This window comes from Syngnathus scovelli, chromosome 13 (genome assembly GCF_024217435.2).
Source record: "Syngnathus scovelli strain Florida chromosome 13, RoL_Ssco_1.2, whole genome shotgun sequence".
Classification (NCBI taxonomy): domain Eukaryota; kingdom Metazoa; phylum Chordata; class Actinopteri; order Syngnathiformes; family Syngnathidae; genus Syngnathus; species Syngnathus scovelli.
Genome location: NC_090859.1, coordinates 10,310,925 through 10,328,362, shown reverse-complemented (window position 1 = coordinate 10,328,362; position 17,438 = coordinate 10,310,925). Strand labels below are relative to the sequence as shown.

Below are 17,438 nucleotides of genomic sequence, written 5' to 3'. Positions count from 1 at the left end.
AGCAAAAATGGAGCAAGTGTACATAGACAGACAGTGGACTTGACAGTGGACTTGGATATGGTGCTTTAAAGTGTTAATTGCTTTATTTGATGTTTTCTCTATTTTTTATGTTTTGAATATGTTCAAGATAAAGAAATAAAAGCATGTGAAGTGATCAACTATACTAAAAATAACATGGGAAGTGGTCAACTATACTTGTAAGTGATGTCTTAATGATCAAGTAAAAATTTGTGAAAAAAAAACATATATAAGTCGCTCCTGAGTATAAGTCGCCCCCCCACCCAAACTATGAAAAAAACCGCGACTTATAGTCCGGAAATTACGGTAATTCCAATTTCTAAAAAGAAGCAAAATAATACGACTTGGTGGAAAGAATTACCATAATGCTGCAAAGTCCTTTTCTGAGGAGTGAGCTGATGTGTCCGCCAAGTTTTTAAGCTTCAGCACAAACCTGCGTAAGAGCAATATTTTAGATGAGAAAAAAAAATAATAATAATAATAATCAAGCCCAAAGCGAGTACAGTGAACATATTCCCGAAATTATTCTCTCACTTGAGGAGCTCCACCGTCTCTGCAAACATAGTGTAGGAAGACATGGAAATCTGCGGGTCTTTCTCTATGGCGAGTCCGCTTTCCACAAAAAACATAGCGGCGTCCAGGTAGTTGAAGGCTTTGCTGAGTTTGTCCGACTAAAAGAAAGAGAGAGGGTACCAAAAACCTTTATTCCTCCTACTGGGCAGTTTGGTAAGAATTTTGAAAGGATTTAGTGTCAAACCTCGGCATCTGCTTTGTGCTTCAGTCGTTTGGCCTCCTTGATGTAGTGCTTCACTGAATACTGCCTGCAGGAGGTCAATGAATTACGAAATCTCACCGAGAGTTTGACAATGTTTGATCTCACCTGTCCTCAGCCCTGAGCAAGGGCCTGGAGGTCTCAACTTTTCTGAGGTGCTGCAAGGATGACTGCTTCTGCTAGCATCCCAAAATGGAGGTCAAGAATACTGACATCCAATTTGAGAACCACTGTGCAAATAGAATGTTACCTTCTCCGCTTGCGTGTTCTTTGCATGGCTGCTCTTATGCTTGGAGGAGTCTTTGCTCTTGGGGGCATCCTTGCGAGGCTCCTCTCGCGATCTTTTGTGAACCTTCAAATCTTTCCCTGAGGCTTTTGGGGGCTTCTCCAAGTCTGCCTGCTTTTTCTTGGTCTTCTTGTGCTGCTGCTCACTTGGTTGGGTGGCGCAACTTCTGAAAGTTGAGAAGATTAAAGAGTTTGCTTTTATCACATACTGCTTCAAATAACACCAAGACAGTTTGAGAATTGAGAAAAATTTGAGAAAAATATACGCCTCCGTCCTAACCAACAGGAAAGTAGGTCGAATCCCTAGAACTGCATTTGCTATTGCAAACTGTCCGATCACCGCGGCAACCTGAACTAAACTGTAATGCTACGCCTGGTGTGAATTTCGATTTTTATGTAACCTACTCCACTTTGACAGAAGAATCCTTGTTGACTGCTGTCATCTTTTTCTCCAGCTTCCGCTTCTTTCTGGGATGAGCCTGGTCATCTGTCTCCACCTGGAAGTTGTCAATCACAAGTTTAGATTTTTTACAGGTGCAATAGGTTCATCCTGAAATTGAAATCAAAATACCAGCATCACGAACTTATTATGAGTAGTGTATGATAAGCTCACAGTTTGAGGTAGAGTCTTCTTGCTGGCCTTGGTTTGTTTTGGGGTTTCTGCATTCCCAGATGTCGCCAGAGGGACTCTGGAGAGCAGACTGAGGTCGAGCTTTACCAGTAGGCATCTAGCAGGCCTGGTGGGGATGTCCTTAGAGGATTTAGGGGCACGGCCCGACTTCTTGCAGGACTTATTGTTAGTGGAGGACTCTTTAGGAATGGTTTTGTCCTCTCGGACAACTTCCGGGCCGGCTTTGCTCGTGCTGGTTTTGACGAGTGGGGAGTGGGTAGGAATATGGCAAGAGCATTGATGAGGGCATGACGAACACCTAGCATCAGGTTGGTGCAACTCGAGCTTTGATTCAGTTTTTTGCACGCCTGCTGATTTTAAAGTCCTCTTACTTTTAGAGTCACCGCTAGTGTTCTTGGAACGTTCTGACTTCGTTTTGACCTTAGGTCTGTCTGAGAAAGCGGGTGCTTTACTCGATAAAGTGTCCTCAGACTTCACACAGTCTTTCGGCGGTTTGCGCACGCCGGCCGGATGTTTCAAAGAACCGCCGTTCAGAGAGCTTTCATGAGAACTCTCGTTACAAGGAAGCACTTGTGGAGGGTTTCCGCCATGCTCAGATGACTGGGTCGCCTCCACGGGAAGTTTTTTGGAGCCGCGGATAACGTTGGCGCCACCTTGGCTTTGGTTGCCGGAGTTTTGTTGACTGGACTGGATCCAGTTGCCCAACTGCCAGTTGCCACATGCTGCCGCTGCATCAGGCTAGTGAAAAATGGCAAAAAGTGCAATTCAGCAAAATATACTCTCACCAGACACGTTACAGCAGTATTTTGTTTCTATAAATAAAATGCATTTTAATCCAATTCTACATCATACATAGTCATGTCATTTGGAAATTAATGGAGGTGGTGCGAGCACTCGTTCAAAAATTGCTTACCTCAGATTTGCAGCTTGCTGTCAGTCCACAAGGCTCATCGGCAACGCTGTCACCATCCGACTCCGACCTGGAGCTGCTGTCAGAGTCACTGGAGCTGGCTGACTCCACACCGCTGGAATGAGCCTCTTTGTGTGAACTAAAATAAAGCATGAAGTTAACCATCTGATCGAAAATGTAAATTATTACGGCTTGAAAAAAAAAAAATGTCAGATTACAATATACTATCTATATTTACGCGTGAACATTGCTGAATGAAAATTTCATGTCCTTCACGAGATTTGTTTTTTCTTTTCATTCCACCACGTGCACAGTTTGATTTAATCACAGCAGAACATTATTTTAAAAATAAAGGATTATTCAGCGGGTTCACGCGAGTTCAATCCGCTCGCACATATTCATAACCATCTTTGGTCAGACTTGTATAAAGCGGAATTTAGGACTCACAACAGTTTGGAGCTTTGTATGTTGAGACACTGAGTCTGTCCAGGAGAACAGTTGTGGCTTTCTGAAAAAGAAACAAAAGCGAAAATGTGCAATCATCCTGAATATATTTTATTTAATGTATACATTTTTGAAATGATGTAATCCACAGCGCCTTTTGTATTTTAATATACACTTCCTTACAGAAGCAATTGGCTTATGTGTGTTAGTTACAGCTGGCAGTTTCTACTTTGCATAGTCCACAAAGCACTGAAATATGAACTATGTTATCCGACTGCTTTGTACTGTACAAGGGCTGCTTTATTGACTCACGTTGTCGTCCTCCACATGAAGAGGCTTGCTCTGCTTCCTGCGAGGAGACGCACACACACAAAAAATGTGACGCATGAGATATTGCTAAACTTTGACACATCATACAGCGGAAGCAGAAAGTTGAAAGCCTGAGAAAGGTCACAAATTTGGGTTTTTTGGGTAAAGGAAAATGTGCCTGTGAAGTTGTATAAAACATCAGGGGGCAACACAAAGAGCACACAAACCTAGCAGATGATCAGTGTTACCTTTATTGGGGCTGCATCAGAGTTGGGGATATGTATGGCTGTCAGGAGAGGCGGCCAGGAATGAGTCATCTCCTACAGATATGCAAAAACAGAGCAAAAAAAAAAAACAAATATGCTTTTAGTAAGCATTAGAAGCAGGTTTAAAGAAGACCTTACAAAGTATACCTTTAAGATGTCTTCCACACACACTGCTTCATTTGTCTTTGTCTACAAAAGTAAGTAAAGTATATTTAATTTTCAATGTGAAAATGCATCTACATGTCAATTATGTCAATCGGGAACAAAGCTAAAATTGTTTGTGTCAAAGAATCAAGTCAAAAAACAAATATTTTAGCTCTCACCTCCAGATACTGGGGCAACATTTTAGGCTCGACCTTGTGGATCTCCGGCAGAGGTACGTGTGGCTCGGGCGAAGGTTTCAACTCCGGCGAGCCGCTGATCAGTTGGTCCTGACCGTCCATAGGCCTCACGTACGCCGTGGGCTTCTGCATCACGGCAACACTGGGTTGCTTGGACGAGGACAGCGGTGGCAAGCTCTGCAAGAGCAGGGGGTTGCCGCCCTTGCCCGCTGGTGACTGCCTGAGGTTAAACGCAGAAACGTCCACCATGACAGCCGAGGGGGGTTCTGTGGATTCCTGACGTTTGGCCTCACTGGAATGTAGGAAAGGTATCGGCTTGACGTCCAGAGACTGAGCGGACCTTCCATTAGGACTGTTAGCATTCTCCTCGATATCCGACATAGCTTCAACCTTCTTCTGGTGATCCGTTGAAGCCTTTGGCGTGGTGAGTGAGCTTCCATTGTGGTTTGGGGATGAAGTGGGGATGTCCCTCATTGTCTGAATAGGGTAACTATTACTTGGGGGGTTTTGGCTGGATACTTGAATGGCCGGATCTTGGACGACAAGTGTGCTAGGCCTACTGGAGTTTGGCTGCCCTCCATCTGACTGTGTGAAATTTGTAGGAACTCCTGAAGGCTCTGTAGAACTGTTCACATCTTCGTAGCTTCCTAGCATTCTCTGGATCCTGTTGGACAGCTCATCACCTTTGTTTGTCTAAAACGCAAAGAAGGAAAAGGTTCGTTTCAGATCACCGGGTAATACTCTGAGAATAGTCTGAGATTCAGAAGTGTAGTTTAGAAGTCTTACTCCAGAAGCACTGTAAACAAGTATATCACAGTATTTGTGTGTGAATTGTGGAATAAGCTTAGCTTTGGAACAGTTTAGCTGGGCACCATTGATTCAAAGCGCTGCAGTTGGCAATGATATCTTCATCAAACATCCTAAAAAACAAACTGATTTTGTTTGTTTTAGAACCTAGAAGGAAATCATTGATTTTTCTGCATTGATCTGGGTTCATCTGGACAATGCGTGTCACTTTTTCAGCTGCCGCATCATAATCTTTTTTTTTTTTAATTATTTGAAGTACATTGAAAACTTATTGACGTTTCAAGTAAACATTTTAGACCGTAATAACTGTGACAATATCGAAAAAACATAGTAATGTAAAAGTAGCACATACTTTGTACGGCTGCCCGAAAAGTGGCACATTATCAGCGCCCAGTTCTTTGGCTTGGCTGGTTTCTTGGTTCCTCTGTTCCCAGGCTCGAAGGCGGAGACGATTCCTTTCTTCATCATATACGCTGTGGAGCATCACCGGGAAAGACTATTAGAACACAAATACAGTCAAGATGCATTCACGAGTACTATAAACTGTTTGGTGAGGAGAAGGTTGTGGGAGTACTGAGGGACTGGTCTCTTGTCGTAGACCGGTCCCACCCAAGGGACTGGTTGGGACCCAACACTTTGACAGATGTCGCTTACTGCTGTTAATTATAAACCTGCATGACTGCAGGTGTCATGAAGAATATTCTTGGGGGACATGAACATATGTCGACATTTTCGGGTGTTGTTGATGTCCAACCCCAATGGGTTTAATTCCATGGCAACTGCAACAGTTTTGGTAGAAAGCCAAGAGAATGATGGAGCGAGTTACGAGGATCACTCCCGGGGGGAGCCTACAGTCAACTTAAATCTTCCAAAAACATGGAAGCCCAGGATTTTTTCAGGTTTGCTCTGTGGAAAAGATATCAACATATAATGGGGAGCTAAGTCAACCAACAGCTTCTGAGGTGGAATGGCGGCTGTGTGAAAAGCCGGTACTGCGAGTAATGTGTGAAAGCTATTGACGCAAAATTTAATGATCAGTTATGATTTTAAAAACTTTTTAATAATTGTATATTTAGATTGCTATGCTGTCACCTATCTCAGCTGGATCTGTAATATATAAACAATAAATGCATCAAGGTTGCGATATCTCATCAGGTGGTCACCGTCTACAAGCAAGGAACAAAAAAATATTTCTTTATCAAGGAATGGGTGTGGCCGCTCCCTCTTTCATCTGTTTCCAATTCAAATGGGAATGGTCCATGAGGAGAATTCAAGCATAAGGACTGAAGCATACAGGAGGCCCACGGCCAAATGCTTGACAGTGGAAGAGGGATAGCGTGCGGCTTCTGGCCAAAGACAACAGCGTACCAAGCATCTGAGCCTCCGGGAATTTGTAGAGTTTAAAGCCTCGGCTCAATTATCCATCTTCCCTCGCTAACTCTGTTGGACAGGCGCACCAGGACTGGGTTTGTAGCAATTCCATATAGTCAATGATGGTGAAATCATAGATGTTAACTTTTTGGAGCAGTGGTTCTCAAACTGGGACACGGGATTTTGACTACTTTCCCAACATTACAACTAAATTGACCGTACATACAGTCCTTCAAGGAAACAACATATTCAAGAGCTGACTGAGGGCAGCTGCGGCAAAGTGGAGACTGCGGAGTATAATACTGCAGTGTCAGAGTGAGCCAACGTTAGCAGGCATGTTTATTTTTGTCCCGTGTATCTACGGCGCACTAGTCATAATATGGGAAAACAAATTTTTGCATTTACGTTATAGCGATAAAAAGCACACACAAAATGCTATTTTGTGGCCACAAAATAGGTGTACTGTACTCAATGGTTGTTATCGTTGCCATGGATAACAAATTAGTATTTTGTGCACACGTCATATCTACATTGTGGCTGTAATGTTAAAAAATAAATACAGTCCCATGGGATCTCTGAGGTTCGATATGGATCCTTAAAAAGAACAATGATCAATCCGTTCAAATAATGAGCAACAAGCAGAGGTTCCCGGTAACTTTTTAAAGCATAAACGAAAAATTAAATCAAAATTAACGCTGAACAAAGATGTAACTGTCCCATTACAGAATCAAACTATTTTCATCATCATCATCGTGCAGAAATATGAACTGGGCAGTATGCTCGTCTTAGATTTCATTGCTTCACACGACAGGCTGGCTGTACCAAGTAGAACCCATAAGAAGGTTCGTGTTCTCATCCAAGTGCAATTTTCAATCATGTCGACTAAAACTTACTAGTTTGAGGGATTTATGTTGCCCACCCTTTCAACTATTTGAAAAAAGGTTGAGGTCCTAAAGTTACTTTGCTGCAAACTTCATTAGAAGGTGTCACCAAAAGTTGGGAACTATAATAAAAACATTTTTATTAAAGTTTTTAATGTACAAAAATAACGAGAGACTCAACGTCAAATTCCTCAAATAAGGATAGTTAAAATAATAATAAATAAATATGTATTTCATTAACTCGCTTCAGCGATCTGAGTCTGAGTAGCCCAGGTGGTTAAAATCAAAACGTCATTCACCTATCAGACTTGATTTTTTTTCTTCTTCTAAAAACACGGGGTGGGAAGTAAATACTTTTGAAAAAGTTTATTTCTCTTAAACCAAACGCGAATAACAGCGTGTCTTGACATTTTGACAGCCTCAATGAGCTCCTGACAAGTGAGAGACAACCAGCCCCCCCTCCCCGTCAAGCTGCTAGCACGCTAGCCGCCTTTGGGTGCGCCTACCTCGGCTGAGTTGCCATGGCGTATGGCACTCTCTTTCCCGCTTGTCAAACAACCGAAGTTGGCCGTCGTGTGCTCCTGACTTTCGCCGCCGAGCTCGTCTCATTCGGCCGCATTGTCACATCGTTTACCCGAGAGAAAAAGCTCCAATAAACGGGGTTGTCACGCCACCTTTAGCTCTCGTTCGCTAGTCTCTGCCCCCTCGCTGCGAATGTTTGGCTCGTCCATTTGCTGCCCAGTGGACTTTTCTACTCGAAGGGGTCACTTAGTTTTTACACATTCAAAGTTGTTACTAAATATCCATAACAATGCCATATTTTTAGTGTGCACACAAATGAACCTGACAAGTCCGCAACAGAACTACCAAAATTGGTTTTATTTACTGTCATTATTTTTTACTCGTCACGTACATTGCCCAAACTTTACTCAATTGCCCCTGTATGACCGACATGGTACATCCGAATTTGTTTTGGGCCTCCAGATTCACATTTTTGAAACAATTTTAAAAGTATACAATATTTAATAATGGATACATGACAGTTGGTACTTAGATGTGACACAAAAATCTTAATTATATGGATGCTGACAGTCCTTCACCATAAACTTTCATTTGGAGATTTTAAAAATCATCTTGCCCAATATTTTCAGACCTTGTAAAATCCACCTCATCTTGATGATGATTCATCTAAAAGTACTGTATGTATTCAATTCAACTCCTGCTTTAACGTTGAAAAACTAATACATTTGTGTGGGTGCCTATTTTCTAACATGTTGCAGACCAAAGCAAGAATAGAATCTTAATTCATGTGTGTTCTGCAAGGTCAAAGAAATGTTGTGAGTAATTTAATATATAACCAGATTATTTGACAAAATAATAGTCCGATTATTTTAAATACCATAAATAATCACTAGTTGCAACCCAAATTCCTATACACATTAATTTTCCAAACTGTTTTTCCTATATCTAGGATTTTTTAAAAATTATTCTTTCATAAACATGTGGATTCTTGCATTTTAAAGAGATTAGCCTTTATATTCACTCAAACATCAGGGTCGTAACGGCAATGTTACACGTTTACCACAAGACGGCGCAATTTTCACACAACACGTCCACTTTTTAATTATAAGAATTATTGACCGCAAACTCTTTCTACCTCTTTGTAAATTACCCAGAAAATCATTCAAATGATTTTATGAACTATTCTTGTTCCAAACATATTTTGAAAAATTAGAAATATTTAATTCATTTTCAGAAGATGGTTCGTTTCTTTTTTTTTTTTCGTGGATCCATTTATTTTCTTTTACTTAGTTTATTATTATTTTAAAATTGCATTTTTAACTCCATTACCGTCACTCGTTGAAAAAAATGCTGGCTGCCGCAAAAAAAGAAAAAAGAAAAAGATGACTCAACTCTCACTCTGATGGGCGTTGCCTTTTCCCACATTCGTGAAAAAAGTCGGTGAGCGTGACATTCTGGAGTTTCACCACCGATATCAAGCTTGTCATCGGATTTAGGTAGGTAAAAGTGCTCGTTGGTAGCCTTTTATCCCCGTTTAGGTTTTATTTTAAAAAGTGACAGTAAACTACGTCACTTTTTTTTTTATTTAGGAGAGCAAACACGTTAGCGCTAATACTGATTTTCGTGCAGTTGTTGGAATATTCCATCGGGTTTGGCATGTTTGCGGAAGTGGATTTGGTAGCATCGGTGATAAAGTTGAGGTGAAAGCCGATATCTTGCATTCTGTTCTTTCAGCGTAGTGCAAAACTTCAGAATCCACCAGCACAAACATGTCAGTTTGGGTGAGTACTTAAAGAAAATTCCGCATGCAATGTTTACTTGACCAAATAAGACCAGTGAATGCAATCTTTATTTTAATTACCATAGGATGATTTGGATTTGCTGTTGGACTCCCCCTCCTCACTGAGCGTGACAGTAAGTTAACTAACAATTTCTCAACAGTTAATTAAACAAAACTAATGAGAAATATAATCTATACAAAGTGGGTGAGAGTAAAATACCATAGGTGGCCTACCGTTTATTTAATGATTGTGTTGTGTGTTTATTATTATTATTAGTCCAACGCAAGGGGAACTGTGAAGGACAACGCCAATTTTAAAGTGGAAGAGGATGTGGCTGCCATAAGGAAGGCAATAGAGGGCATTGGTAAGATTATCATAATTTTTTAATATATCACAAATCGTTATTCTTTACTGTGTTTATTGACATATCTGATTTCTCTTTTCTTGCAGGCACAACAGAAAAGACCCTAATCGAGGTGCTGACCCAAAGAAGCAACGCCCAGCGTCAACTCATCGCTAACGCCTACGAGAAAGCCACGGGAAGAGTAAGTGTGAAATATTGCGAGAAATATTGCGCATGGGGATGTAATATCAACTTGTCCGCCTCAGGCATTAATTGCTGATCTGGAAGGCGACACCCATGGAGACTTTGAGGATTTGTTGGTGGCCTTAGTAAAACCTCCTGCCGTCTACGACTGTCATGAGGTCATCAAAGCCATCAAGGTGAGGTGAAGCGCTCATTTCACACACCTTTATATTTTTAATCGCAAACTACCTCACACACTTGTAAGTAGCCCTGGATCTTCACCCAGCCTAGCCTTATGCAAATTAGCACCACTATTGGGAAACAGCCTGAATACTATATGTCCTTCCAGGGTGCAGGGACCACCGAGTGCACGTTGACTGAACTCTTTGCATCGAGATCCAACAGACAAATCAAAGCCATGTCTGATGAGTACCTGTCAGGTAAGCATCGTGCACCTCAAAGTTTTGCATTCCACCACCTAGCAATTGCGTAACAAACAGTACTTTGTGTGTCATAGAAACGGGAAAATTGCTGATTCACGACCTCAAGTCGGAGGTGTCTGGAGATTATGGCAAAGCACTGCTCATCTTGGCCGAAGTAAGTTTGAATCATTCTTTAGTCGGGAGTTAGGACTATAAAATAAAATCTAATATTAATGGTGCTGTTTTCCTCACAGGGGAAGCGGGACGAGAGCCTCGGTGTGGATTCCGCCCAAGCCAAAGCAGATGCCAAAGTACTGCACAGTATATTATTATTGTGTTTTGTTTTTGAAGCTAACAAACTACTTGTTCTTATTGTCCTGAATGCTCCCAGGCTTTGTATGAGGCAGGAGAAAAGAAGTGGGGAACCGACGAGGGCAGGTTCATCGACATCTTGTGCCACAAGAGTGTTCCTCAGCTAAGACAAAGTGAGTAATTTATCTTCACTTCCAGTCATTTTTTTATGCTAAAAGGCCACATTGATTTTTTTAAATGAAAATGTGTTGCGCAGATCATTCGCTGAATGTGAAAAAAATAAATAATTCATTCAATTTTTTATTTAGCTAAACCGTCTCAAATTCTTCACTAGGTTGCAACAGAGACTAGAAGAGTTACAGAAAGGAATAAAAAGATTTTCTTGGAAAACATTTATGGATCAACACCTATTGTGAATTTCTGTACTGAAAAGTTCTGTGCTGAAAAGTTGGAGTGCATTTTGAGTTCAAGTACCCAAGCCGGATAGCCTTTACTTTTGTGAGTCACGTTCCATCAGAGAAAAAAAAAAATCTTAACACCAAGGAAGTCTCAAAAGGTGGACAAGCTATGTGCTTACCGCCATCTAGCGGTTAGAGTATTTAATGGTTCTGCCTGTCCCCACAATGTCACTGACACACTGCCAGATATTTGACCGAAATTATATATAATTAATTGCTTTTACAAAATAACGTCAGGAACATAAAATCTATATTGCGTGTGTGTAGCTCTGGTGGAGTACAAGAATATAAGTAAGAAGACTCTGCAGGAGAGCATCGAGGGTGAAATGTCCGGGAATTTGGAGGAGCTTCTCGTGGCTGTTGGTGAGAATGACTGACACATTTGTTGAGTCTGTTTGTTTTTGTCCTTTCAGATAATGAAATCATTTGTATGTTGTGTCCTCTAATGAAGTTATACATTTGTTTTTGTTCCCCCTCTAGTCAAATGTGTGAAAAGCGTCCCAGCGTACCTTGCAGAGCGGCTTTTCAAGAGCATGAGGGTGAGCGGCGTCCCTTTCACGATACCCCAAAACGTATTGTTTCGCATCTTTGTTTAGTTTCAATGCAGCAGATGATCGCATTGTCATCAGAAGCGCCGAGAAGAATGTTAAGCCTGTCGCTTGGGGGTGATGGGGAAATGTGCAACGTTGGTTGAAATGTAACAGAAAAAAAAAGCATCAGCTTGTAAATGTGTTCCATCCCTTTATAACCTTTTTTTATTTTCTAAAATGTGTCTTTAGGGTTTGGGGACAACAGAGTCCACACTGACCCGGATACTGGTCAGCCGCTCCGAAATTGACTTGATGGACATTAAAGCAGAGTATAAGAAGCTGTTTGGATATTCGCTCTACTCTAAGCTGGAGGTCAATACAAACATATTTGATAAACATTGAAAAAAAAAATACTAGTAAACAACCTACCCTTCTTTTTCTTTCCCTCAGTCTGAAGTGTCAGGCAGCTACGGTGACGCCCTGAAACATCTGTGCGGCCAAGACTAACTCCCTCGAAATTCCTGCAATGACAAATGGACGAGGAGGGACTTTTCCCAATAGTGGAACACAGAGGACAACTTGAATGGAACATGGCATTTTAGCTATTTCGGTACTAAACCTCACAAACCTAAAAACATTTCACATTCCACTGACTGATAACTGTGACAATTAAATAAAGCGATACCAAGATATTTATGTACAAAAAGTTTTATTTCAAAGTTTTACTCAAATTGCTATAACCGACTCCGACGCACGTCATCAGGACTTTATCTCCCCCTTTGCGTTCGTCCTCTAAAGGCTTGCGAAGTTCAATTTTGAACATGATCTGGAAAAAATCTCGAATGTGTCTTAGAAACTCCATCCTGTTGAGAGAACAAAGAGACACTTTTAGTTAGCTAGGAAATGAATTCATTCATTTTCTGTAGTGCTTGCCCTCATTGGGGTCATTAGTGAACTGGGTCCTATACCGAGTAACCTTTAGTTAGTGACAGCACCTATATTTTGACTTCAATGCATGGGGGTCATTTATTAATATTAAAAATGAAATCAATGAAGCTTGAGGTCAGTCATCTGGACGAAGAGGCGTGTATAGCGATGGCACTGCCAATCTTCAGTTATCATAGTACTGTACTTGAGAGCAACACAGCACCGGTACCATGATAACTGAAAATGGACAGTTCATAGTTGACTCTTCCAGCATCACGGCGATTTGTCACCACAGAAAAACAGTTTGGTGAACTTTGGGCTTATCCTGGTTGTCTTATGGTTGAATAATAACTAAGCAGGAAGTCTGTTTATACTGTAACTAAACCAAAATTGCACATTCTAACCTTCGCTGTGTGTTCCAATAACTTACGTGTACGGCGAAAGGGGTCCGAGCAAAAGCTTTGACACGTCCTGTTGGCCAAGGGTCATCAGGAGCAACGCCAGGCTCTGATTGGATGAATCCACACAGCCGCCCTTCAAACACAAAGAGGGACCACCGTGTGTTTGTCAACTTTGAAATGTACGTCATAGAATCGGGGATGTTTGGACCTGCGATGGCGGGGCAAGTCCGATGCAACAAATTCATGTTTAAAGTCAAAATTATTCTTAACTATAAGTTATAAATTGTCATTCTTTAAGCCTAACATTATTTTCTCCAATTTGACTAAGTTACTAAAACTTTTTCGACTGACCCTAATATTCCTAATTTCCACAACTGCATAGCTGATAATTGTGTCGCGTTTAGATGCTAATGACACCAGACACAAATGTGGTCAGTCACATTATCAATCATCTTTCACTAATACAAAGAATGTCTGTTTCACTGAGTGAAAAACAAAAGTCTCCCGAGACACCACAAGTCTATTTGGGAAAAGTCCCTTAAATGCCATTTCCGTTTTCCGACAAAGCCATTATTTGTACATTTCAAAAAACACTTTGTTCTTCTATAAGGTTAATGAGAAAAATGGTAAATCTGAGAAAACTAAATCTCCGATTTTTAATACACTACAGTAAATTACTGATGAATAGTCCAAAAACAAGCAAGCATCGCAAATCAATAACATCTTTCGAGGACCACTTACATCAGCTCCCGTCCATTGTTGATGTTGAGTCCAAAAACAAAATGTCCATGAAGTGAGCTTGCTTTACTACAAGCAGACTGTACTGATTAACCACAGAGCAAACATGCAGAGCACCCGTTTGTTTTTTTGTTTTTAAAAGAAAAGAAAAAAATCACAACTCCAGATGGACAATCAATATCCTTGTTCCCGCTCACTTCTCAACTGTGACCAACTCCACGACTGCAGTTGGGTTATTTAAAATAGCAGTTATTCAAATAAAGACTTCTGTAAGGACCTGATCTACCAGATGCTGCTGCCTTTAAAAAAAAAAATAAAAAAGCCAACCATGCTCAAGAGCTTCTGGAGCAGGCACATCAGCTCCGGGTCGTGTGCTGCAGCGACTGAAGAGGAAGCATCCAACAATATTGCTCTTTCAGAGTTAATCAGCAATACCCTGACCAGCTAACTGGATTCACATGGCTCCAATCAGAAGCCAAGGCACACTCACTCTCAGCACACACTTGCAGAAACGAATTCTACATTTCACACTATTTGTCATTATTTGTTTCTGTTTTTACATAGCGATGCTCACCTTGGCAACTGCAACCGAGCAAAAACAAAAAAGTTGAATCCTGAATACCACTTCTGAGGTTTTGTGTGACGGCCGCATTTGACATGGAACAATACGGCTAATTATGTAATTTATTTATTTGATCAATTATTAATTACCAGTATTTAACAATTATAGTATTGTGTTTTTTTTTTTTTTTAAAGTACCGGCGGTACCTGGCGCAACACTAAATTTGCCCTTTTGAGACCTCCCACATGCTAGTCATGTATATAAACAAATTCATAGCTGCATTCCAGAATGGAATTGACACGGTCATTACTGGGGAATGTCAGAAAACAAGGGCAGTGAGTGTAACCGTTGCAACACATCTGAGTCATGCCCTGACCGCAGCCAAAGAAGACCATATTGTCCGACGACGGGCTGAAAACAACATTCCCGAGTGCCGTTGCTGAGATCTACTTGCAGTTGTAAAATACAGTGACAGTGCTTTATTGGCGTCATAATTGTTGCATGACCACGTCACCATTCCGTACAGAAATAGTTCCAACCCAAAGCCAACAGATCATTGGACTGTACTACCCATCCGGTGTGGTTGAGCCACCAAAAAGAAAGGGCTTGTCAGTTTGCATAACACTTGCATAGAACTTTACATTTGATTAACAAACCAAATCATGTTTAGCGGCATATAGTCTAAGAATCCAAATTGGTTTTACTTCTCGATTAAATGAGAAACTGAAAACAATTTTTTAATTGCGTTTTACAACACTTACCCGATATACTTCTTCCAGCAGCAGCTTGGCGCAGTTGCGGCCGAGGTCCTCGGGCAAAACGGGTTCTCCTTGACCCTGTGGCGTGGAACACATCTCAGCACTGAGAAAACAGCCTTCGAGAGTCTCTGCCACTAGAGTCAGCCCGAAACCTGGTGACCTGCAACAAACCGATACAGCAGTTTGAGGACAACAATAACAACCATAATGTACCTCTTCTGCAAATCCTACCAAAATAGGAAATATGATGCTTGGAGTATTTGTTTTTTTGGGTTTTTTTTGTCATGTCATAACTGGTAAGTTAAATTTACAAATTAAGTATAGTTAAGTAAAAAATACACAATTACACGTGTACAATTTTTACATATTTACCTGGCGATTTTCAAATGTGAAAGCCTATCAATAAATTGTGTTGTACAACCACCTAGTGATGAGGTAGGTGAATTACAGTTTTGTCATGAACCCAGTAATGCAAACCTGAACTTGTGTTTTTTTTTCTGGTGCTCCTGCACAAACCGCTGCATTGAGCATCGTCTGTAAAAGTATGTTGGGACTGTTCCAACTCAGAGCAAAACAGCTACGTGGATGGAAACTCACTTGCCAGAGCTGACTCCCTTCATATGGTCCGTATAGATGTAGATATCTGGAATGAACTGGTTTAGGACGCCCCGCGCCGACTCCACAATCCTGTTGCCCATTTGAGGGGAAACTCTCACTGAATATCTGCGTTTGAATTGTCAAGGCTCATAGAAAGAAATGATGATGTTGGAAAAAGTTTACATAGCGCTCATAATGTACAAATAAGTCATAGAGTAAGGTCATTTGAAGGATACGCTACTCCTCGGATTCTCTTAATCTTTCCGGAGTCAGTAAGCTGCAGCGGCCTGACGGTCTTTCGGACGGGACACGTGAAAACAACCTCACCACCTCCACCGGGTGCCATTCCCCTCTTGACCACCTGAGGTCACAAGAACAAAGATTCAGCCTTGGTTTTTAGTGTCTGAACTTGAACGTTAATAAAGTTTTACTCATCACCTTTAGGTCAAACCCTTCGCCCTCGATGCCAAACTTCTTCATCAGAGGAAGAGCACTAGTCTTCAACCGATCAACCTAAAGAAAAAGCATTTGTTAAAACAGCGGCAAGAGGCATGGTTGCCATGACAACAAAACCTCCATCACCGCAATAATGATACTTTTTGCAGATGAGTAAATAAATCCCTCAATGAGGAACTACAGTAGGCATACACATTTATCAAAACTGATGACAGAGGCTGTGACAAAAGTTATCTCACTGTTGGGTCCGTGGGGTTATTGGTGACGCCAAGCAAGGTGGCCTTCAGTGGGGTCTTCATAAAGGGAGCCAGCATGAGAAGAGCCTCCAGGTAGTACCCAATGGACCGTTGCAGATTACAGTCGTGTTCTATAGATCCCCCGTAAAGTAAGCCAGGCTGGTAGAATAACACAGTGCCTTGAAGAGGACATGGGTAGCATCAATGAGTGAGGAATATGGAACTTGAAAGAAAAATAAACAATAACAAAAACAAGGGTTTGAAAATGTTGCTAAAAATAGATTAAAGATGGCTCCATGTTTAGACTCACTTTGTTTTGTATATTGTCTGTTTTTATTTGCAGCCACTTAGTTAGCGTAAGCAGAGAAAATCATGCTAATATGGAAGCTTTTTTGAATAAAATGCCCTTATAAATACATTTGAATTATTCAATAACAACGATTGTATAAGTTGTAAATAACACATTTATGTATACACCAAAAAACAAATATTCACCTGTTTGATTTATTTCTATTATGGAGCCATTGGTCACTTTGTCCAGAAGTCTGATGAAGCTGGCTTCAAAATCTGGAGAACATTCAAAAAGCAAGCATTCAAAAACAAAAAAATATATAGAAGTTCTTTTAAATGAGAGTATGGATATTTTTTTAAAGGCGTGACTGTGAAGTTTTCGCATACCAATCAAGATATGATCGTGGAACAATTCTAACGCAATAAAACGGCGTTTGAAATTGAGTTTATTTTTATTAAGCTTCTTGAGATTATAAAATGTAAAAAGTATTAAATAATAATTGTTAATTACAATTAAACTGGAAATCCCAGAGCCTTAGGATCTCCCCCTCGATCACCGTCACCAAACTCACTCCCAACTGCGTAGCAGCTAGCACGTTAGCATGGATGCTAACTGCGACGCCACATGAATTTTGGCTGCCCAACTCACTCACCACGGAGCCCCGGGTTGTCGTCTTTGGACCTTATATTCCGGATTTTAACCCTCTTCCCACTCAGTGTGGCCAAAACGAGGCGCTGCCTGAAGAAGTTACAGCCGTCGTAGGAGAGCCCGTGGCTTGCCATGATGACGGCGGTGTTGTTGTTGTGGCTGGCTCGCTTCTCTTGCTTGGCTCGAGTCAGTGGAAATCCACGTGTGTTTTTCCAGGAAGACGCAGAAGGCAAGGGG

General features: G+C 41.1%; 3 protein-coding genes across 6 annotated transcripts in view; 1 reads left to right on the top strand and 2 right to left on the bottom strand.

The window, feature by feature from the left end:
• The window catches only part of LOC125980038 (AF4/FMR2 family member 1), an 11,224-nt gene extending 3,448 nt beyond the window's left edge, over positions 1-7,776 (bottom strand). The window contains exons 1-15 of one of the 2 annotated variants that reach the window (XM_049739004.1): positions 7,542-7,776; positions 5,136-5,256; positions 3,959-4,669; positions 3,783-3,824; positions 3,618-3,689; positions 3,373-3,409; positions 3,064-3,124; positions 2,620-2,755; positions 1,689-2,444; positions 1,481-1,572; positions 1,041-1,242; positions 899-969; positions 776-839; positions 553-689; positions 380-451 (exon numbers count right to left, since the gene is read on the bottom strand). In XM_049739004.1, the coding sequence (XP_049594961.1) occupies positions 380-451; positions 553-689; positions 776-839; positions 899-969; positions 1,041-1,242; positions 1,481-1,572; positions 1,689-2,444; positions 2,620-2,755; positions 3,064-3,124; positions 3,373-3,409; positions 3,618-3,689; positions 3,783-3,824; positions 3,959-4,669; positions 5,136-5,256; positions 7,542-7,558 (2,591 nt within the window). In that variant the 5' untranslated portion in view covers positions 7,559-7,776. The remainder of the gene's footprint in view (positions 1-379; positions 452-552; positions 690-775; positions 840-898; positions 970-1,040; positions 1,243-1,480; positions 1,573-1,688; positions 2,445-2,619; positions 2,756-3,063; positions 3,125-3,372; positions 3,410-3,617; positions 3,690-3,782; positions 3,825-3,958; positions 4,670-5,135; positions 5,257-7,541) is intronic. The other variant, XM_049739005.1, reaches the window with a different exon arrangement.
• anxa3b (annexin A3b) lies at positions 3,686-12,278 on the top strand. 2 transcript variants are annotated; one of them, XM_049739166.2, is made up of 14 exons: positions 3,686-3,832; positions 9,292-9,338; positions 9,424-9,471; positions 9,615-9,702; positions 9,789-9,883; positions 9,948-10,061; positions 10,214-10,304; positions 10,382-10,461; positions 10,541-10,597; positions 10,678-10,771; positions 11,324-11,419; positions 11,537-11,595; positions 11,836-11,958; positions 12,037-12,278. In XM_049739166.2, the coding sequence occupies exons 2-14, from the start codon at positions 9,327-9,329 to the stop codon at positions 12,091-12,093; spliced, it is 1,014 nt and encodes a 337-aa protein (XP_049595123.1). In that variant the 5' UTR covers positions 3,686-3,832; positions 9,292-9,326; the 3' UTR covers positions 12,094-12,278. The 2 variants fall into 2 exon arrangements, with proteins under 2 accessions (XP_049595123.1, XP_049595122.1); XM_049739165.2 differs by lacking the exon at positions 3,686-3,832 and adding an exon at positions 8,932-9,053.
• On the bottom strand, positions 12,279-17,438 carry rcl1 (RNA terminal phosphate cyclase-like 1). 2 transcript variants are annotated; one of them, XM_068652742.1, is made up of 9 exons: positions 17,206-17,438; positions 16,757-16,828; positions 16,265-16,440; positions 16,008-16,082; positions 15,806-15,930; positions 15,570-15,695; positions 14,976-15,132; positions 12,944-13,047; positions 12,279-12,449 (listed from the first exon to the last, which is right to left on the bottom strand). In XM_068652742.1, exons 1-9 carry the CDS (start codon positions 17,333-17,335, stop codon positions 12,296-12,298), a joined length of 1,119 nt encoding a protein of 372 aa, XP_068508843.1. In that variant the 5' UTR covers positions 17,336-17,438; the 3' UTR covers positions 12,279-12,295. The 2 variants fall into 2 exon arrangements, with proteins under 2 accessions (XP_068508843.1, XP_049595141.1); XM_049739184.2 differs by lacking the exon at positions 17,206-17,438 and adding an exon at positions 17,064-17,112.